We start from the raw sequence: 24,007 nt of genomic DNA on the forward strand, positions 1-24,007 counted from the left end.
AAATTTCATCACCCAGAGAGTGGTGAATCTAGAATTCGCTACCACAAAGTAGTTGAGGCCAATACCGTAATTTCGAGAAGGAATTGGATATAGCTCTTGCGGCTAAAGGGATATGGGGAGAAGGCGGGATCAGGGTATTGAATTTAATGGACAGCCATGATCATGAATGGCAGAGGAGGCTCAAAGGGCCGAATGGCCGCCTCCTGCTTCTATTTTCTATGTTTCTGTCCTGCTAAAATGAGTTTAGCTAGCACTAAACACCATCCCTCATTAATTACCTACACTCCAGGGAACCTCCTTTCTATAAACAATATTCCATTAGCCATCTCTATAAACAAGTAAATGGTTACTGCCTTGAATTAAAAATTTGTATTCTCATGTTCTTATCCGTTCCTAACGTCCCTCCTCCTATCCTGTAATTTCCTGCAGCCCCACAATGCTTCAAGATTTCCACTCCTTGAATTGCAACCTTCTACGCATCTTTAATCTCCTATTTTCCACTGTTAACAACTGTGTCTTCAGCTGTCGGGCCCAGAAGTCTGGAATTCCCGGCTTAAAACTCAGTGCCTCTTACTCTCCTCCTTTAAGACCTTTGTTCAAAACCACCTTTTCGTCAAACTTATAGCTTTTCTCAAATATCTCCTCCTTTGACTCCGAAAGACAAGGGACTGCAGTCCTGAAGATAGATTAGAGAAGCTGGCTTTGTTCTCCGTAGTGAAAAGAATATTGAGACGAGTTTTGGTAGAGATGCTCAAAATCAGTAGAGGTAGTTAGAGAGAAGCTGTTCCTAATGCTGGGAGGATTGAGACCAGAGGGCATACATGATTGACAAAGTCAAAAAGCAGCCCAAGAAAGAAATGTTTATGCAGAAAATGGTTTGGAGTTTAAATGCACAGCGTGAGGTGTTGGGGGCAGATTTGTTGCAACTTTCAAAGAGGAGTTGACAATCACCTGGATTGCATAGAAACAGGAGCAGGAGTATTTGCTCCTTCAGTAGATACAGGGGAAAGAGTAGGGGAGTGGGACCAGCTGAACTGTTCTTGCAGAATGGCTTTGTGGACTAAACATACTGAATGGCCTTCTGTACTGGAACCATTCTATGATTCCACTCTTAATGTTTATTTTGTTGTGCTTCTGTGAAGCGCATTGAGGTATTTTCCTATGTTAAAGGTACTGTCTATTTAAGCAAAGTTATCATTTTTAACTGGTGGCTTCGTAGAGAATATACGCTATTCAAGATGCCCAATTTTCTTCAGCCATGAGATTGATTCCCTTATGTGAGCTGCCATTCCTGATGCAGAATCATACTCCGTTGGATTGAAATTGTAGAATTGCTCCTAACGCAGATGCTTGTACAATATTTGTTCTAGAAGTTTGCAAATAGAAAGTAACACAGAACTAGGAATAAGCCTTTTCACCCCTCGAGCCTGCTCTGCCATTCTGTAAGATCATACCTGATTGTGGATATAACTCCACTTTTCTGCCTGCCCCCATCACCTTTGACTCCCTTGTAGATCAAAATTCTGTCAAGTTCAGCCTTGAATATATTCAATGGTCCAGCCTCCACTACTCTCTGGGATAGACAATTCCCAATATTAATGCCCTTCCAACAAGAGAACCTCCTCATCCCATCTTAAATGGGAGACCCCATTTTGAAATGTTTCTGCCTTGTTCCACATATCCCATGAGGGGAAATATCCTCTCAGCATCTATACTCTCAGCAACTACCCTTTCCAGCTCCCCCCTCAGAGTCATACGTGTTTCAATAAGTTTGCCTCTCATTCTTCTACACTCCCATTTAGTATCGGGCCGAACCTACTCAATCGTTCCTCATAAGATTAAAATTATGAAGGGAATAGATAGGATAGATGCGGGCAGGTAGTTTCCACTGACGGGTGAAAGCAGAACTAGGGGGCATAGCCTCAAAATAAGGGGAAGTAGATTTAGGACTGAGTTTAGGAGGAACTTCTTCTCCCAAAGGGTTGTGAATCTATGGAATTCCTTACCCAATGAAGCAGTTGAGGCTCCTTCATTAAATGTTTTTAAGATAAAGATAGATAGTTTTTTGAAGAATTAAGGGTTATGGTGTTCGGGCCGGAAAGTGGAGCTGAGTCCACAAAAGATCAGCCTGATCTCACTGAATGGCGGAGCAGGCTCGAGGGGCCAACTGGCCTACTCCTGCTCTCCGTTCTTATGTAAGACACCCCTTCACCCTGGAATCAACCTTATGAACCTTCTTTGAACTGCTAGCAAGCCTAGACCTCCTTAAATGAGAACAAAACTGTGCATACTAGGTGTGATCTAATCAATGCCTTGTAAGAAGACTTTCTTACGATTGTATTCCATCCCCATTTCTCTTCCTCATTACTTGCTGCACCTGTGTAATAACCTGCATGTGACATGCATGAGGTTCATCCAGCTGGGGAAGATTGTTTGCTTATCCTGATTGGACTGAGAATTAACCAGCATTTGTGTAATAGGTCGACCTCTGTAGTAGCCCAAAGGAGTAAGGACCCAGTAATGTGTAACCGGGCTCTATGTATGTGCCGCTGTAAAACTGAATAAACGTCTCCCTGTGAACCGCCGGACCCCCCTTGTCGTTACTATACTGGCGGCGAGGATGGGATGCAAGCACAGCACAATTGATTAGCAGCTGTTACAGTCTTAGTCTTGGAAGCGCCATTCGCCATCTCATTGTACGCCGCCTGATCCGCACCTCGTGCTCATGGCGAACAGCCTGATGTCAAAAGAGTCCGGCGCCCTCCTTTGCCAGGGTCTTCGACGGATTCCTCGGACTTTGGGGGAGAGGGATGTTACAACCTGCCCGGATCCTATCGGTTACCACATGACTCATGGGGAATATTGGGGGGAGGGGCATTCATTAACCTTTCAGCTGTATAAATACAGCTGGTCAGTGTGGTATCGGCTAAAGAGAGAGAACCAGTAGTGAACCACTGGAGCTGTGTAAATATTGTTGTAAATAAAAGTTACTTTCTGTTTGACTCCACAAACTCGTGCTGGACTCTTTGTGGCCCTCACAAAAACCTGCATGTGATTCATGATTGTTCTGTACTTGAGAGTTCAGCAATCTCTCTCCATTTCAAGGTGGCTAGTGAACTAGTTGATTCTGAGACCAGTGTCCTGAATCTCAATAAAGGTAACTATGATGGTATGAGGCATGAACTGCCTATGACGGCCTGGGAAACATTACTGAAAGGAAGGACAGTGGCAGGCATTCAACGAACAAATAGGTGAACTCCAAAAGTTGTTTCTTCCTATTTGGCACAAGAGTAGAAAGGGAACTGTGGCCAAACCATGGCTTACAAGGAAATTGCTTACAAGTTACTGGTGGGGAGATAGAAGAGCAGTAATAATAATCTCAATTAGTGTCACAAGTAGGGTCAGATTAACACTGCAGTTAAATTACTGTGAAAATTCCCTAGGCGCCACACTCTGGCGCCTGTTCGGGTACACTGAGGGAGAATTTAGAATGTCCAATTCACCTAACATGCACGTTCTTCAGGACTTATGGGAGGAAACCGAAGCGCCCGGAGGAAACCCACGCAGACACGGGGAGAACATCCAGACTGGAGTGGAGGGTGTTCAAAGAGGAAATGGGGAGGCCCAACATATTCCCTCCCGGGTAATAGGAAGGAGTAACAAGCCCAGATAACCATGAATGACCAGAGATTTTCAGGATACAATGAGAAGGAGGAGAGGTTTTTAGTAAGTACAATGGGAGCAAATCAACAGAGGCATTAATGGAGTACAGAAAATGTAGGATGGAGCTTAAGAAAGCAATTAGAAGACCAAAGAGGGGATATAAGAAAACTCTAGCTGATAAAAGTAGGAAATATCTCAAGATAACCTGTAAGTATATGAGTGGGAAGAGGATAACTGGGGAAAAAGTAGGGTGCATTAAGGACCATGGTGGGGGGGGGGGGGGGGGGGGGGGGGGATCTGTGGATGGAGCCAAAGGATATTGATGTGGTGTTAAATTAATATTTCATATCTGTCTTCACCCACGAGAATGAGGAGGAGGCACATATGGAACTCCGGGACTGAGAGGTTATTGAGCAAGTTGTCATAGGGAGGGACAAGGTATTGGAGCTCTTGGCAGGTTTAAAAGTGGGGAAATCTCTAGATCCGGATGAATTGTGTCCCATGTTGTTGTGGGAGGCGAGGGAAGAGATTGCAGGGCCCGGATCCAAATTTTTAATTCTTCTCTGACTACGGGCAAGGTGTCAGATGACTGGTGAACCGTTAATGTGGTCACACTATTTCAGAAAGGCTGTAGGGATAAGCCGGGGAACTACAGGCCAGTGAGTCTCACGTCAGTGGGGGGGAAACGACTGGAGAAAATTCTAAAGGAGAGAATCTATCTCCACTTGGCGAGGCAAGGTTTGATCAGGAATAGTCACATGGAGGTCATGCCAAACAAATTTGATTGAATTTTTTGAGCACATGAGTAAGTGTGTAGATGAGGGTAGTGCAGCTGATGCAGCTTACATGGATTTCAGCAAAGCATTTGACAAGGTCCCTCACATGGGAGATTATAAAGAAGGCAAATACACCTGGGATACAAGGGAACTCAATAAGCTGGATTCAAAGCTGGCTGAGCTGCAAGAGACAGGGGGTAATGGCACCCCACTCCTTTCGTGACTGGAAGCCAGTGTCCAGTGGCGTACCACAGGGATCTGTGCTGGGTCACCTATTATTTGTCATTTATATAAACAACATAGATGACTATGTGGGGGGTAGGATCAGTAAGTTTGCAAATGGCACAAAGATTGGCCAGGTGGTTAACAATGAGGCTGAGAGTCTTGGATTATAGTAAGAGTCAATAGTCAAATGGGCAGATAAGTGGCAGATGGAATTTAATCCTGAAAAGTGTGAGGAAGGAGCAACTTGACAAGGAAATATTCAATGAATGGCACCATACTGGGATGTCCTGAGGAACAAAGAGACCTTGGCGTGTTTGTAAATAGATCTCTAAAGACAGATGGGTAGGTTAATAGGGGGGTGAAAAAGGCAAATGGGACACTGGCCTTTATCAATCGAGGCACAAATTACAAAAGCAGGGAAGTCATGTTGGAGTTAGATAGATCTTTGGTGGGGCCACAGCTGGAACACTGTGTGCAGTTCTGGTCGCCACATTATAGGAAGGATGTGATTGTACTGGAGGGGGTGCAGAGGGGATTCACCAGGATGTTGCCTGGGATGGAACATTTCAGTTATGAAGAGAGGGTGGATAGGCTTGGGTTGTTTTCGCTGGAGCAGAGAAGACTGAGGGGCAACCTGATTGAGATGTAGGAGATTGAGAGGTGTGTATAGGGAGCAGCTGTTCCCCATGTTGAAAGGGCAGTTACGAGTGGACACAAGTTCAAGGTGAGGGATGGGAGGTTCAGGGGGGATTTAAGGGAAAAACCTTTTTACCCAGAGGGTGGTGACTGTCTGGAATGCACTGCCTGGGAGGGTGGTAGAGGCAGGTTGCCTCACATTCTTTTAAAAGTACCCAGATGAGCACTTGGCACTTCTTAACATTCGAGGCTATGGTGCTGGTAAATGGGATTGGGATTGGCAGATCAGGGCCACACAAAGGCGGTGCAGATTTGATGGGCCGAAGGGCCTTTTCTGCACTGTATTTTTCTGTGAATCTGTAAATTGTGGCACAACCATAGAAAGCATCCTATCTGGCTGCATCACAGCCTGGTATGGCAACTGCTCGGCCCAAGACCGCAAGAAACTTCAGAGAGTCATGAATACCGCCCAGTCCATCACACAAACCTGCCTCCCATCCATTGCCTCCATCTACACCTCTCACTGCCTTGGGAAAGCGGGCAGCATAATCAAAGGCCCCTCCCACCCGACTTATTGGCTTTTCCAACTTCTTCCATCGGGCAGGAGATACAAAAGTCTGAGAACACACACGAACAGATTCAAAAACCGCTTCTTCCCCGCTGTTACCAGACTCCTAAATGACCCTCTTATGGACTGAACTGATCTTTCTACGTATCTTCTTTATGGTTGTGGCACTATATTCTGTACGCAGAACATACTTTTCATTGTACCTCGGAACATGTGACAAATCTAAATCTAATCTAATGAACGATTTTAAAGTGGTCTTTGATTATGCTGCCCGTTTTCCCAAGGAAGCGTGTGGTGTGGACAGAGTCAACGGATGGGAAGTGGGCTTGTGTGGTGGACTGGGATATGTTCACAACACTAGTTTTGGGCCCTTGTGCTCTTGGGCCGAGCAGTTGCTTGAAGGAAATTTGAAGGGCTCCTGAGTTACAGCAAGGGATTGGGACTGACTGAATTGCTCTATAGAGATCTGGCATGGATTTGAATGACTATCTTCTTGGTATTGTGACTCCATGACCAAATTCAAACTTCTTTGTGTTCAGGGTCACTAGTTTACAATGGCTGAATGAATCAATATTCTATTACTGGATGTAACTTGAGCAGGCATTGTGTGATTCCATCCATTTCTATGAATCCAGCAGCATAGCTTAAAATTTATTCTCTTTGCACTTGGCTTTACTCTTATAGATTTACAATTTCTGATGTAGCTGCACCTTTTTGTGGCTAAGTCCAGGATTTGAAATGAGGTTTGATCTGTGCATTCTGAAGACTTAGTTAATCTCTAAATTAGTACTTTGCTCTCCTGGCTGCCTATCCCAGTATATTTTTAGCATTTTTCAAATAACTTTACTGCATTGAAATTGATTCCAGGTCCATGCTCATTCTGTACCATTTATTGCATATTTATATTACCTGGCTTTTGACCACAATATTTGACATTTTGCTGTTAATTGTCACAAGGCCACCCAATTGCTTGTGTAAGTTATGGGCAGTACGGTAGCACAGTGGTTAGCATTGTTGCTTCACAACGCCAGGGTTCCAGGTTCGATTCCCGCTTAGGTCACTGTCTTTGTGGAGTCTGCACGTTCTCCCTGTGCCTGCGTGGGTTTCCTCCGGGTGCTCCAGTTTCCTTCCACAAGTCCCAAAAGACGTGCTGTTAGGTAATTTAGACATTCTGAATTCTCCCTCTGTGTACCCGAACAGGTGCCGGAATGTGGCGACTAGGGCCTTTTCACAGTAACTTCATTGCACTGTTAATGTAAACCTACTTGTGACAGTAAAGATTATTATTATAATTTCACTGTCCATGTTGAGTTTGCACATTCTCCCTGTGCTTTCATGGGTTTCGCCCCCACAACCCAAAGATGTGCAGGGTCAGTGGATTGGCCATGCTAAATTGCCCCTTAATTGGAAAAAATGAATTAGGTATTCTAAATTTAAATTTTTAAAAAAATTATCCGAGAAATCCTTCTGCATTTTTTTCCGGGATCCACTGATCTCCCTAATTGATGTAGCCACGGCAAAGATAATCTGGGGACTCTTATAAAGTTGTAGAAAGTTGTCTGCAGGCACACAGGCAATTCTGAAGTTATTACCATCTGTAACAAAGGGATATAAACAGAACAAATGTACCCAAGTTGTTTTAAAAGCCATGGAAAACAAGATGAGCACCTCCATGCAGCAACGCCCGCTGCTTTAACGCAGTGTCAGTACGCAGTGAATATGTAAAGGATGTCAGTCGGTTGATAACATTTTTGACTATCAAGAAAGTCGAGAGAGGAAAAAGACAGGACAGGAACCCAGAGGGATCGAGGAGGTTAATGAGACAAAACCTTGTTAAAGTTGAGAAAAAAACAAATGAACAGGGTGCAAATCAACAAACAAAGAACTCGGCTGGATCGAACCAACCTCTGTGAAGCCATCAGATCCAGGTACACCCAACAAAACAACAAGACAAAAGGAATCTGAAAAATAAGTACCTCTTCCTCAACATTTGTGCTCTCACCCAAAGCATGATATGAGCCACTATTATTTCACAATCCTTACAAAGGAAGTATGTGCAGAGATCTGGGAGGGAAGAAAGGGAAAACAAACCTATATCGTGGAGGGAGGGGTATATTATTTCAAATACCTGAATTAAAACTTCAATGTCTTCCAACAAAGCACTGGAAATCCCTGTGGCCAACCTTCCGGCATTAAGAAGGCAAAGTCTCAACAATCCAGAACTAGCAGTGCAACTGGCTTATTTAAAGTATAACACATGGATCTTCTTGTGGGAGCATAAATCTAATTTAGAACTTGAAAGGAGAATTGGATTGTTATCTGAAAAGGAAGAATGTGCAAGGCCATGGGAGTGGCACAAGGTGAATTACTTCTTCAGAGAGCCAGACGGGATGGACTGAATGGCCTCTTGTGCTGTACCATTCCAATATTCTGTGAAATAGTACATAACTGAGCCTTAAACCCAGTGAGATCCGTGCTTCTGTACCTGGACTGCTCTGCATTAGCTTGGCTGAGGCAAAACGCTGGAAGATGGCTGGTGACCATGTAACTGTTCTCGAGCAGTAAGAGTCACATTCATGTCATCGGGGTATGCAGAACAATCCAGTCTCCTGCTCAATCCACAGATCTGTAATCCCTGTACCTCCTTTGCTCAAGGGGAACAAACTCAGCTTCTCCAACCTAACGTTGCAGCCAAAATTCCCAATGCCTGGAACTATTCTGGTAAATCTCCTCTGTGCCCTCTCAAGGATCCTCACATCCTCCCTAAAATGCGGTGACTAGAATTGGACACATTATAGTTGTGACCTAAAAACATTGAGCATAACTTCCCTACTTTTCTACTCCGTATCATCATCCTATTTTTTTTGTTAAGTACACTTCCAGTATGTCCTGCTATCTTCAAAGATCTATGCATGTGAAACCTTAGGTCTCCTGCCCATTTGCACTTGTTAAAACTTTGCCATTAAGCCCATATCGTCCACCCTACCCTTTCTGCCAAAATGCTTCATCTCACACTTACTAAATTCGATCTGCCCGTTCAGCCAGTTTGTGTCCTGTTGCAGTCAATGTGCAGGGGACCGAACAAGGTGAATTGCTCCTTTGGAAAACTGGCACAGAAACAATGAGCCAAATGGCCTCTTCTATACTGTCCCATTCTGATTCTACTTTAGATGAAAAATGAAAATTGCTTGTTGTCACGAGTAGGCTTCAATTAAGTTACTGTGAAAAGCCCTTAGTCGCCACATTCCGGCACCTGTTTGGGGAGGCTGGTACGGGAATTGAACCGTGCTGCTGGCCTGCCTTGGTCTGCTTTAAAAGCTAGCGATTTAGCCCAGTGTGCTAAACCAACCCCATGATTATTACGTGCCATTGCTAGTCTAAAATCTATGATCCCTCTTCCCAAAGGTTTTCCCATAGTCACTTGGCCCAACTCATTCCCCAGCTGGTTTAGCACAGTGGGCTAAACAGCTGGCTTGTAATGCAGAACAATGCCAGCAGCACAGCTTCAATTACCGTACCAGCCTCCCCAAGCAGGCGCCAGAATGTGGCGACTAGGGGCTTTTCACAGTAACTTCATTGAAGCCTACTTGTGACAATAAGCGATTATTATTAATTATTAGCAACAATTCTAGCAATGCCTCCTTCCTAGTTGGACCAGGAACATTCTAGTTGAAGAAGTTCTTGGACGCATTTGCGAAATACCTCCCTTCTTTACCCTTTATTAATTACCCAAATATTGAATGGGATAAGCTTCCCAAATACCACCCCTGCATAATTCTTGCACATCTGTGATTTCACTGCAGATTTAATCCTCTATCTTTCTGTCACTATTTGGGACCGGTGTATTCCATACACCTTTTTCACTTCTCAATTCTCACCAAATGGCTTCTGTCCGCGCCCCCTCTAAGAAATCATTCCAGCCCGGCTAGCCTTTTTCCTTACCTATTTTTTCTGAACACTTTGTATCCTTGAATACTATGTGCTCGATCCTCACCATTTTTAGCCATACTTTTGCCATTGCCATTACACATTCTGACGACTACACAGATTTTTGTGCTTGTGCCCAACTTATTCGCAATACTTGTGTTCATGTGCCTGCATTCTGAGCATGTCTTTGTATTCCTTGTAGTCCTTCCTATTCTGCTGTCTGTTATGGTGCTACTACTCCTTGGATGAAGCATGCCTCCTTTTGTGCCTTCATGCACCTTAATCCTGTTTTCTACCTCTTTATATTGGTGCCGAGCTCCCTGCTAGTTTAGTTTAAACCTTCCCCACGAGGACATTGGTTCTTTTAAGATGCAACCCACCTCATGTGCCTCCTGCCCAAAATTGGGCCCAGTGCCCCAAGAATCTGAAGTCTCCCTCCTACACCATGACTAACTCTCAGGAGAGAAAAAAACGATTTGTAGGAACAGCATAATATTGCACTAGCCGACGACGATCTTTCAGTCACCAATAGTCGTGTGGAGCTGACCTTTAAGACCAGAATATAAATACTAACCGACTTTATTGTAATTTTTAGCCGGCAAGTAGAACCTCCCAAGAAAGAAACCGTTCCGACAACTACTGTAAAACGAGCAGATGAATGGAAAGACCCTTGGCGCCGATCCAAATCGCCCAAAAAGAGACCAGTTTCAACAACGTCACCAGGCCGTGGGCGCAAGCGCCGAAGAACGTCTGGGTCGTCTGTTTCAGTCTCTGGCTCATCAAGGTACGTAGGATATTGGAACCAACTACTTTTCAGGACACACTTCATGAAATCAAAGGCCATTTGCAAAACGGGTTTAAAAAATGGGAAAGTCCAACTTTCATGACTTTCCTTCCCTCTTGCAGGAATGCTTAGTTGCCTTTGCACAAACAACATGGAGAAAGCATTGGAGACTTGGACTCTTCCCTTTGATATTGCCTTGAAGTTGCAGTGTTTCCCTTAGGAAGAGAGATTTGCCAGGCACTTCTGTAAACAAAGTCCAATCACGCCATTTAAATGAAGATGGGTTAGATGGTAGGGGAGAAGCATTATGGGTGGGTGCTCGCAGCCTTCCATTTTGTTTTCCATCTGCACTGTTCATTTGGTCCTTCATCTCGGTAGTACATAGGAAAAATGATGCTGTGGCCTACCCTGGATCTCCACTGGGTCTGGGAAAAAGCAGAAGAATTTCAGCCAGACTTTCAATATTTAAATACATGGGTGAAGTCCAAACATGATGCATTGGCTGCCAATGGAAATTACAGCCAGGCGGTGGCATTCATCAAGGCCAACCTGGAAAACCTATGATTTTTTGGTGTCATCTATAACTCACTGGATACAACTCTTCATTTGATTCAGAAGATTGTGGTATCACCACTCCTACTCCAGAGGCAAGTGCAAAAAAAACTAAGATTCTCTAGTACTGGATTCGTGTTACAATTTTGGAGGTATTATGTCTCAGTTGATACAATACGACAGGGCATCTGCCCCTTCAGGTGGATGTAAACAGCCCGTGGCTCTATTTTGAAGAAGAGCAGGGGAGTTTTCTCTGATGTACTGGCCAATATTTAATCCTCAATCAACATCACGAGAACAAGTTAGTCAATAAAAACTTGCAGAGTCAATAAAAACGTACAGTTAACCTACCTATGATGACAAAGAGTTCTTCAGAGCTACTAAACTGTAGCAAAAATCCTACAACAGGTAGGATCAATGCATTTTGAATATGATGTTCTAGTCTTATGCCAGGAATGGGGAACGGGTGATTAAAAACTAGCTGAAGTACTCTGTATCGATGGGTGATTTATAATTCCCTGCCTTTCCTATCCACCCAGTGGGATATAGAGCTTGTACCTAGTATAGGCCTGCCACTCTCTGGAGCCGATCTTTCTTTCACCTTATGTACCTGCAGCTTCCTCAGAATATAGCATTAAGAACACCTTGCAAAATTGCCTTGATTTGGAGAGTTGTGTGTTTTAGAATTGGGGGGGGGCGGGGGGGAGGGAGCAATTTTAGTACCTGATTACGGTTCAGTAGTTAACTTAATGCTGTCAAGCTTATTTTCACTGTCAGATTTTAGACGGACCTATAATTTGCTGCTTTCTGTCTCCCTCCTTTCTTGAATGAAGGTGTTACATTTGCAGTTTTCCAGTCTGCTGGGATTTTCCCAGAAACAATTGGAAAACTTTAGAGTTATCCTAATATCTGTGACACTGTGTGCTGCACTAAATTATGATATTTGGAAGTCAGCATTGTTTTTTTCTTAATTTTTTTCAGATCGTCTTCTCGCTCTTCTTCCTATTCAGGATCTGGCTCATCCAGGTCACGATCAAGGTCGCACTCAAGATCTTCCTCTTACAGCTCTTATTCCAGCCATTCCTCCCGACACAGCTCCTACTCTGGGAGCAGATCAAGGTACATCCATACTTTCAGCATGAAACAGTATGTGACTAGCTTTTATTCTGCACTCAATTCAATGGTAAAGTGTGTGATATCACAAATTAGGAATTGGTTTTAAGAGAGAACTAATCATATTTATCAAATGATTGGCCTCTTATAATGGGGCACAAGCAGTAATCTAAAGCTGTCTGTCTCTCCTGGGTGACTTTTGTCAGGGGTGTCTGTCCAGCTGTGCGCACCTCACCTTCTGGTAGAGGCTGGTTTAGCACAGGGTTAAATAGCTGGCTTTTAAAGCAAACCATGGCAGGCCAGCAGCGCGGGTTCAATTCCCGTACCAGCCTCCCCGAACAGGTGCCGGAATGTGGCAACTAGGGGCTTTTCACAGTAACTTCATTTGAAGCCTACTTGTGATAATAAGCGATTTTCATTTCATTTCATTGCATAGTATTGTTCAGGGTTTAGAGAACCCCAAAGTGTATCATGGAGTTTACCTGACCCACAACTTTTACTAGATTGTGGTATGGGGAGCACACGGCCCACTCTACAGGTGTGGTACAGCAGTAATGGAAAAGTATTTTTTAAAGCAAAACAATGTTTATTCTATGAACTCAAGTTTACCCTTTTAAAACATACAGTGAACATCTTAGCAACCATCAATTCAAATACAACCCCCAAAGAATACAACACTAAGTAATCCTTAATAACTTCCCAAACAACATCCAGAAGACAAAAGAAACACCTTTTAACAGAAGCACATTAGGTTTACATTCACTTTTTTTTTCTTCTTTTTTTAAAAAATAAATTTAGATTATCCAATTATTTTTTCCAATTAAGGGGCAATTTAGCATGGCCAATCCACCTACTCTGCACATTTTTGGGTTGTGGGGGCGAAACCCACGCAGACACGGGGAGAATGTGCAAACTCCACACGGACAGTGACCCAGAGCCGGGATCGAACCTGGGACCTCAGCGCCGTGAGGCGGTTGTGCTAACCACTAGGCCACCGTGCTGCCCAGGTTTACATTCACTACTGAGAACATTTATAATTCTTAATTCACCAAATGATCAAGAGATAGTCTTTACATGGCAGAGAGAACAGCAGTACACCTGCTTTGTCTGGCTTCAGCTCCAACACTGAAAACAAAACCAAAGAAACACAGACACACCCAAGCTTTTCTCAAAGTGAAACTAAAAAGCAGAGCCAGAGCTCAGCTCCACCCACACTCTGACATCACTGCAGTAACATGAGCAGCCAAACATTTCTTAATGTGACATTCTCATGTTAGTATTGACCAGGTAATCCAAGAGTTTAACCTGTTTTTGTGTTGACCAAGAATTCTGCTGCAGAATAAGGAGAGTTCAAAGAAGCAATTGGGTGCAAATATTTGCAAGTCAAATTTAGCTTGATGCTTCACTTTTGCTGTGAAATTATTTTCCTAACAGAGGAACTCCTGATCAAATCACAGAGGAGGAGCTTGTGATTTCACTACAACTTCTTCATCTATTTTCAGACAAAGGGAAAGCCTACAGTTGGAATGCAATGTACAAAATGTGTTGTTGAGAACAGAGTGCCTATGAGGACGTGCCCAGTCCACTTTATCCCGAAAAGAATTTCCAGCTCTGAACATGATGACAATAAATTATCTCCATGGAGCAAATAATTCTTTTTAGATGTGACAAGTGTAAAGTAGTGATACCAGAGAGCTCTAATTACCTAATAAGGTTATAAACTATAGCTCACTTAGCCTAACATTTTTCAAAGGGAAATTATTAAAATCTATTATTGAGGAGGTTATAGCAGGATATTTAGAATATAATAAAGGGACTAGGCAAAGTTGAAATGGCAATTTTGTTTAATTTATTACAGTTCTTTGAGAAAGGAACAAATAAGGTGGATAAAGGGGAACAAGTAGATGCAGCTACGTGGATTTCCAAAATGGCATTTGACAAGGTGCCGCATCAGAAATTGCTGCATAAGATAAGAGAACAGAGTATAGCGGGATATCAGCATAGATAAAGGATTGGTCAGAGAGTAGGGTTAACTTAATATTTTCTGGGTTAGCAAGGTGTAACTAGGAGTGCCTCAGGGATCAATGCTCAACTACTTACAATCTATATCAATGAATTGAATGAATATAGGAATTAGGAGCAGAAGTAGGCGATTCATCCCTTCGAGCCCACTACACCATTCAATCAGATCGTGGCTGATCTCTTCCTGGTCTCAAATCCACCTCCCTACCTGTTCCCCATATACATCCCTTCAACCCAGTTTTTTTATCAGATATATATATCCTTCTGGAAACTGTTTAATGACTCCACCGTACTATGAGGCAGCAAGTTCCACATTCACCACCCTCTGCGAGAAGTAATTCCTCCTCACCTCTCCGTTCTAAATATCCCGCCTCTCAACCTTTATCTGTGACCTCTCGTCTAGATTGCCCTACAAGGGGGAACATTTGGTCCAAGTTTACTTTATCAATCACTTTTAGTATCTTGTCTACCTCGATCAGATCTGTCATCCTTCAAATTTCCAGTGAGTGTAAGACCAAACAATGTCAACCCTTTCATCCCCGGAATCAATCTGGTGAATCTCCTCTGAACTGCCTCCAACGCCACCACATCCTTCCTCAAATAAGGAGACCAAAACTGGACACAAACCTCCAGATGTGGTCTCACCAACACCCTATACAATTGCAACATCACTTCTCTACTTTTATATTCCAGCCCTTTTGCAATAAACTCTTAACATTCCATTTGCCTTTTTATTACATGCTGTATCTGTGTACTGACTTTCTGTGATTCATGAACAAAGACACCCAGATCCCTCTGCCCAAGCTCATTTTGAATCGGCTTTCCATTTGGATAATAATTTGCCTTTCTAATTTTTTCGGCCAAAATGGATAACCTCACACTTATCTACATTAAACTCCATCTGACCAACTTTGGCCCAATCTCCTAACCTATCTATATCCGTCTGTGAAATCTTTATCTCCTCTTCACTGCCTGCTTTCCCACCTATTTTAGTGTCATCCACAAATTTTGCTATGTTACACTCAGTCCCTTCTTGCAGATCATTTATGTAGATTGTCAGCAATTGAGGTCCCAAGATTGACCCCTGCGGCACCCCGCTAGTTATAGTTCACCAGCCAGAGAAGGGCCTATTTATCCCAACCCTTTGCTTTCTGTCAGTCAGCCAATCCACAATCCAACCTGGTACTCTAGTCCCAATCCCCTGCGATCTCACCATCTGGATCAGTCTTTTTTGTAGCACCTTGCCAAACGCCTTCTGGAAGTCTAGATATACCACATCTACAGGTTCCCCCTTATCCGCCTAACTACTTACTTCTTCAAAGAGCTCAAGCAAGTTTGTCATGCAGGACTTAACCTTCTCCCTATCACTTTCCAAATCCTTCTCCTTCCACTTGTTTGAACAGGATTCTTTTATCTCTCTCAGCTCCACCCAGTCCCTCAAAGATGGTTCTGTCCAGGCACATATAGGCCTGAACTCATCGCTATCTGGACTTTGAATTATCCACTCCCTTTTACCCAAAAACAGGGCCATGCTTTTGAATAAACAACTACCCTCCAATTTACGGACAAAAGAGGATATCCAGTTCTGTAATGGTCTAAGGGCTGGTTGAGGAGGATGATGAATCTTGAATGAATCATCCTGGCGGAACAGGGGTATCCTGTTTATTCTCATCAACAGTATGAATGGGACAATGCAACCCAGGACAGAGGTGGGCATATATACCTCTGACTCAGTGCTACAAGTTTTACCCTCAGGCTGTTTACCCCTAAATTGCATCACTACATATTTGATCCAGTTTGCTAATGTCTCCCAGGCGTCACATGGACAATTAAGCAACTCACTGGAGGAGGCAACTTTATGATGGGGGAGCCTGACAGATCTGTGCAAAAGATAAAGCTGAGTCATAGATATCATAGGAGGAGGCCATTCGGCCTTCGGGTCTGCACTGGCTCTTGGAAAGAGCACCCTACCCAAACCCACGCCTGCACCCTATCATAGTAACCCCAACAAACCTTTTGGAAACTAAGGGCTATTCAGCATGGCCAATCCACCTAACCCGCACATCTTTGGACTGTGGGAGGAAACCGGTGCACTCGGCGGACACCCACGCAGACACAGGCAGAACGTGCAAACTCAGCACAGTGACCCAAGCCAGGAATCGAACCTGGGACCCTGGAGCTATGAAGCAACTGTGCTAACCACTATGCTACCGTGCAGCCCACTCATTCGCAACAATCTTGCCTTGCAACAATCAGCCAGAGTGTTGAGTGGATGATCCATCTCTGCCTTCTCCAGAGGTCCCCAACATCACAGATGTCAGTCTTCAGCCAGCTCTATTCACCCCACATGATATCAATAAACTTCTGAAGGCACTGGATACTGCAACGGCTGTTGGCCCTGACAATATTCCAGCAATAGTACTGAAGACTTGTGCCTCAGAATTTGCCACGCTCTTAGCCAAGCTGTTCGAGTACAGCTACAACACTGACATCCACTCGGCAATGTGGAAAATTGCCCAGGTGTGTGCTGTACACCAGAATCAGGACAAATCCAACCCAGTCAATTACCGCTCTATCAGTCTACTCTCCATCATCTGTAAAGTGATGGAAGGAGTCATCAACAGTGTTATCGAGCGACACTTACTCAGCAATAACCTGGGTTCCACCAGGGTCACTCAGCTCCTGACCTCATTACAGCTTTGGTTCAAACATGGACAAAATAGCTGAACTCCAGAGGTGAGGGGAGGGAGTGACTGTTCTTGACAACAAGGCAACATTTGACCATGTATGATATAAAGGAGCCTGAGCAAAACTGGAGTCCGTGGTAATCAGGGGAAAGCTCTCTGCTGGTTGAGTCATACCCGGCACAAAGGAAGATGGTTGTGGTGGTTGGAGGTCAATCATCTCAGCTTCAGGACATCACTGCAGGAGTTTCTCAGGGCAGTGTCCTCGGCCCAACCATCTTCAGCTGCTTCATTAATTATCTTTTACCATCAGAACAGAAGTGGGGATATTTCCGGATGACTGCACAATGTTCAGGGCTATTCGCGACTCCTCAGATACTGAAGTAGACCATGTCCAAATGCAGCAAGACCTGGACAACATCCAGGCTTAGGCCTAGTTACATTCAAAAGTGCCAGGCAATGACCATCTCCAACAAGAGAGGATCTAACCATCGCCCTTTGACATTCAATGGCACTACCATTGCTGAATCCACTCCTATCAACATTCTGGGGGTTACCATTGACCAGAAACTGAACTGTACTAGCCAAATAAATACAGTGGCTACAGGAGCAGGTCAGAAGCTGAGAATCCTGCAGCAAGTAAGTCACCTCCTGACCCCCCCCCAAAGCCTGTCCACCGTCTACAAGGCACAAGTCAGGAGTGTCATGGAATATTCTCCACTTGCCTGGATGAGTGCAGCTCCAACAATACTCAAGTAGCTCTACACCATCCAGGACAAAGCAGTCCGCATGATTGTTACCCTGTCCACAAACATTCACTCCCTCCACCACTGACGCACAGTGGCAGCCGTGTGTAACATCTACAAGATGCTCTGCAGTAACGCACCAAGGTTCCTTAGGCAGCACCTTCCAAACCCACGACCGCTACCATCTAGAAAGACAAGGGGAGCAGATACCTGGGAACCCCACCACCTGGAGGTTCCTCTCCAAGTCACTCACTACCCTGACTGGGAAATATATCGGCCGTTCCTTCACTGTCGCTGGGTCAACCCCACTGTAGATAACCCCATGGATTGCAGCGATTCAAGAAGGCAGCTCACCACCACCTATTTTTGGTGGGGGCGATATTTTATTCAAGGCATTTTCAGTTTTTATACAGAACTCATAATATAATCAACTTTTATTTCTTAACAAAACCCCTCGTGTGTTAAACTGCCCCACTTAGTAGCTCTACTTTAAATAATATATGCTATTTTTTTTTAAACCCAAAAGGCTGACGTTTACCAATCCTTGGGAAAAAGTCAGCTCCCGAGCATCGTCTGCATTTATCGTCAACCTTGGGACAGCTCATTCATGATTTTGTCATGTGCAATCTATGTAGCACCTTAAATTGGATTAAACTTAACCTCACGCACAAGAAGACTGTGTGGCCTACTTTAGAATAAGTGAAATCGAGGCTTGTGCTAACATGGGTGGAAGCCCCCCTTTGTTCATCAAGTCATTAAACATTTCAATGAGGAGTGGTCCCAATATCGTGACAAACGTTTTATAGAATTCCACAGGAAATCCGTTCAGTCCCGGGGCTTTCCCAGATTGCATCAGCCTAATGCCTGCCATCACCTCATCCAACCTAAGTGGGCAGCACGGTAGCATTGTGGATAGCACAATTGCTTCACAGCTCCAGGGTTACTGGGTTATGGGGATAGGGTGGAGGTGTTGACCTTGGATAGGGTGCTCTTTCCAAGAGCCGGTGCAGACTCGATGGGTCGAATGGCCTCCTTCTGCACTGTAAATTCTATGATCTATCTATGAAGTGGGGCTCCCAACCCAGCACTTTCCCCGTATCCACCATTGCAAAGTTTAAGCCGAATAGAAACTATTTCGTACCCGAATCTACTCCCGGAGGTAAATCGACATCTGGCATGTGGGAGGCTTTCAAATGTCAGTGATAGGAATTAAGGACTGGCATGTTCTTGTGAGGAAGAAGGACAAGGATGGCAAGTTTCAGGAACCTTAGATAATGTGGGATATTGTGAGCCTAGTCGCAAAAGAAAAAGGAAGCATTTGTCGGGGTCAGAAGGCTGGGAACAGACGAAGCCATGAGGAATATAAGGAAAGTCGGAAGGAACTTTAAGCAAGGAGTCAGGAGGGCTGAAACGGGTCTCGAAAAGTCATTGGCAAACAGGATTATGGAAATTCCTAACGCTTTTTACACTTGTATAAAGAGCAAGAGGGTAGCCAGGGAGCGGGTTGGCCCACTCAAGGACAGGGGAGGGAATCTATGCGTGGAACCAGAGGAAATGAACGAGGTATTAAATGAGTATTTTGCATTAGTATTCACCAAAGAGAAAGACTTGGTGGATGATGATTCTGGGGAAGGGTGTGTAGACAGTCTGGGTCACATTGAGATCAAAAAGGAAGAGGTAATGGGCGTCTTGAAAAACATTACGGTAGATAGGTTCCCAGGATCAGGTGGGATCTATCCCAGAATACTGAGGGAGGCAAAGAGGGGACATTGCAGGGACCTTGCCAGAAATCTTTGCATCCTCATTGGCGAGAGGTGAGGTTCCAGAGTACTGGAGAATAGCCAATGTTGTTCCTTTGTTTAAGAAGGGTAGCAGGGATAATCCAGGAAATTACAAGCCGGTGAGTCTTAGATCAGTCGGAGGGAAATTTTGTAGAGGATTCTTCGAGATGGGATTTACTCCCATTTGGAAGCAAGTGGACGTATTAGTGAGAGGTAACATGGTTTTGTGAAGGGGACGTCGTGTCATACTAACTTGATTGAGTTTTTCGAGGAAGTGACGAAGATGATTGATGAGGGTATGGCAGTGGATGTTGTCTACATGGACTTCAGTAACATAGAACATGGCAGCGCAGTACAGGCCCTTCAGCCCTCGATGTTGCGCCGCCCTGTGAAACCACTCTAAAGCCCATCTACACTATTCCCTTATCATCCATATGTTTATCCAATGACCATTTAAATGCCCTTAATGATGTTATATCTATCTGTCCTATATCTATCGCCCCTCAATTTAAAGCTATGTCCCCTCGTGCTAGCCATCACCATCCGAGGAAAAAGGCTCTCCCTGTCCACACTATCTAATCCTCTGATCATCTTGTATAGCTCAATTAAGTCACCTCTTAACCTCCTTCTCTCTAACAAAAACAGCCTCAAGTCCCTCAGCCTTTCCTCATAACATCTTCCCTCCATACCAGGCAACATCCTAGTAAACCTCCTCTGCGCCCTTTCCAATGCTTCCACATCCTTCCTATAATGCGGCGACCAGAACTGCACGCAATACTCCAAATGCGGCCGCACCAGAGTTTTGTACAGCTGCAACATGACCTCATGGCTCCGAAACTCAATTCCTCTACCAATAAAAGCTAACACACCGTAGGCCTTATTAACAACCATATCAACATGGGTGGCAACTTTCAGGGATCTATGGACATGGACACCGAGATCTCTCTGCTCGTCCACACTACCAAGAATCTTACCATTAGCCCAGTACTCTGCCTTCCTGTTATTCCTTCCAAAATGAATCACCTCACACTTTTCTGCATTAAACTCCATTTGCCACCTGTCAGCCCAGATCTGCAGCTTATCTATGTCCCTCTGTAACTTGTAACATCCTTCTGCACTGTCCACAACTCCACCGACTTTAGTGTCATCTGCAAATTTACTCATCTATCCTTGTACGCCCTCCTCCAGGTTATTTATAAAAATGACAAACAGCAGTGGCCCCAAAACAGATCCTTGTGGTACACCACTAGTAACTGAACTCCAGGCTGAATATTTCCCATCAACCACCACCCTCTATCTTCTTACAGCTAGCCAATTTCTGATCCAAACTGCTGAATCACCCTGAATCCCATGCCTCCGTATTTTCTGAAATAGCCTACCGTGGGGAACCTTATCAAACGCTTTACTGAAATCCATACACACCACATCAACTGCTTTACCCTTGTCCACCTGTTTGGTCACCTTCTCAAAGAACTCAATAAGATATGTGAGGCACGACCTAATCTTCACAAAACCATGTTGACTATCCCTAATCAAATTATTCCTTTCTTGATGATTATAAATCCTATCTCTTATAAACATTTCCAAGACTTTTCCCACAACAGAAGTAAGGCTCACTGGTCTATAGTTACCGGGGTTGTCTCTACTCCCCTTCTTGAACAAGGGGACAACATTTGCTATCCTCCAGTCATCTGGCACTATTCCTGTAGACAATGACGACATAAAGATCAAAGCTAAAGGCTCAGCAATCTCCTCCCTAGCTTTCCAGACAATCCTAGGATAAATCCCATCCGGCCCAGGGGACTTATCTATTTTCACACTTTCCAGAATTGCTAACACCTCCTCCTTATAAACCTCTAGCCCTTCTAGTCCAGTAGCCTGTATCTCAGTATTATCCTCGACAACTTTGTCTTTTTCCTGCGTGAATACTGACGAAAAATATTCATTTAGCACCTCTCCTATCTCCACGCACAACTTCCCACTACTGTCCTTGACTGTTTTTTCTTAAAGTTCAATTTTATTTCAAGATAGCTTTAAAACAACCATTTCATTCACATATTGCACATTGGAACCAATCGATGCTGCACCACATTAGGGCACATCAGGTATAGCCTCCAAAACTAGTCACTTATAACAGTTATTTCTGAAATGAAGCTATTATAGGAGTTTGCTACCAGACCCGCGAGTAAGAGTCTTTCGGGGGGGTTTTTTGATAGAAGTGTTTGGTTTAAAAAGACAGCAGTCTTTTAATTCGCAATGCAGATATACTCTTGTGCATTTCAGTTACCACGAAAAAAGCAATAAGTCAACAAAAATAATAGATTGGACCAAACAAAAATAAAAGTGACGGTGAGGTAATTTAATAACTTAAAAACCGATTTGGTTTAGTTTCCTACCAGGAAAAACACCATGGAGGTAAGGAAATCAGTAGTGTAACGGTTCCCTTTTGATCCTTCAAGGACGCTGCTAATTGGACCAGTTGTCAAAAATTTCCCCTGCGCTCGAATAGCCAACTGATTTTTCACCAACCCCTCCTCTCTTCCCAATCCCCAGTACCACCTGGCAGTGTTTAATCCATAAAGACTTTTACAGCAGCTATTAATATACCAGAACCTCAGCACTATTTGCCCATGGCAGAAAACAGGGATAGATTTCCATTTTTTGAAAGAGTTTTACACCAAATTTTTTTAAAAAGGAAACTGCTTTTGAAATTAAAAACAAGCAAATCCCTCAAATTGGAAGAATTAATTTTGCATTTTGATTTCAGAAAGGGTTAAGGGAAAGGTTTGTATTGACATATACACTAAAATATATATTCACATCCAACATGTAAAACCTCTGTTGATCCTCAAAATAATTGGATTTTAAAATAAAGACGTTTGTTTAAACAAAAACAAAAAAATCTCACGGAGCTGCTGAGCTATGGGGTAAAAGATGATTTGAGTTCGAAAATAATGCCTACCACATAATGGATGGAGGATCAGCAGAATAACTGCCTGAATGCATGTTTTTTAGAGTCCATTGCTTAAGCCGTCACTGGTACAGAAGGTAACAGAGGTTGGTAGCGGTAACGAGTGGATTTCATTCAAGCGATCCTTGCCTGGAGCGACCCCTACTGAACGCCGACAAAGATCCATCAACGGCAGTGGTTCAGCTCCGCAAGACTCCAAGTGCCCCAAGCTTCCCTTCCGCCAAAGTGTTGCTTCCTTTGACAAGGTCCCTCATGGTAGATAGGTGCTGAAGGTGAAGTCACACGGTATCAGAGGAGAACTGGCAAGATGGATGCAGAACTGGCTCGGTCATAGAAGTCAGAGGGTAGGAGTGGAAGGGTGCGTTTCTGAATGGAGGGCTGTGATTAGTGACATTCCTCCGGGATCAGCTGGGACCATTGCTGTTTACAATATATATATATAAATGATTTGGAGGAAAATGTAGCTGGTCTGATTAGTAAGTTTGCGGACATCACAAAGGTTGGTGGAGTTACGGATAGCGATGAGGACTGCCAGAGGATAAAGCAGGATATATATCGGTTGGAGCCTTGGGCAGAGAGATGGCAGATGGAGTTTAATCCGGACAAATGTGAGGTAATGCATTTTGAAGGTCTAACACAGGTGGGAAATATACAGTAAATGACAGAATCCTGAAGAGTATTGACAGGCAGAGGGATCTGGGTGTACAGCTCCACAGGTCATTGAAAGTGGCAACACAGGTGGAGAAGGTAGTCAAGAAGGCATCCGGCATGCTTGCCTTCATTGGCCGGGGCATTGAGTATAAAAATTGGCAAGTCATGCTGCAGTTGTACAGAACCTTAGTTAGTCCACACTTGGAGTATAGTGTTCAATTCTGGTCACCACACTACCAGAAGGATGTGAAGACTTTGGAGAGGATACAGAAGAGTTTTAGCAGGGTATTGCCTGGTATGGAGGGTATTATCTATGGGGAGAGGTTGAATAAACTCAGTTTGTTCTCACTGGAACGAGGGAGGTGGAGAGGTGACCTGATAGCAGTCTAAAAATTGAGGGACATGCACAGAGTGGATAGTCAGTAACCCTCACCCTAACCCAGAGTGGAAAAGTCAATTACTAGGGGACATAGGATTAAGGTGCGAAGGGCAAAGTTTAGAGGAAAGGTGCGAAGGAAGTTTTTACACAGGATAGTTGGTGCCTGGAACTCTCTGCCGGAGGAGGTGGTGGAAGCAGGTACGATAGAGGCGTCTTGAGAAATACATGAATAGGATGGGAATAGAGGTGGTGTAGAAGGTTTTGGGTTGGACGAGCAGCATGGTCGGCGCAGGCTTGGAGGGCTGAAGGGCATGTAGCTGTGCTGAACATAGAACATTACAGCGCAGTACAGGCCCTTCGGCCCTCGTGTTGCGCCGACCTGTGAAACCCCTCTAAAGTCCCTCTACACTATTCCCTTATTGTCCATATGTCTATCCAATGACCATTTGAATGCGTTTAGTGTTGGCGAGTCCACTACTGTTGCAGGCAGGGCATTCCACGCCCTTACTACTCTCTGAGTAAAGAACCT

At 44.1% G+C, this 24,007-nt stretch overlaps 1 protein-coding gene across 1 annotated transcript in view; it reads left to right on the forward strand.

The window, feature by feature from the left end:
* The window catches only part of zc3h18 (zinc finger CCCH-type containing 18), a 233,947-nt gene that overhangs the window by 166,524 nt on the left and 43,416 nt on the right, over positions 1-24,007 (forward strand). Inside the window, 2 exon segments of the mRNA XM_038806172.1 lie at positions 10,391-10,579; positions 12,113-12,250. Coding sequence (XP_038662100.1) covers positions 10,391-10,579; positions 12,113-12,250 — 327 coding nt within the window.

This window comes from Scyliorhinus canicula, chromosome 9 (assembly GCF_902713615.1).
Source record: "Scyliorhinus canicula chromosome 9, sScyCan1.1, whole genome shotgun sequence".
In the NCBI taxonomy this organism is placed as follows: domain Eukaryota; kingdom Metazoa; phylum Chordata; class Chondrichthyes; order Carcharhiniformes; family Scyliorhinidae; genus Scyliorhinus; species Scyliorhinus canicula.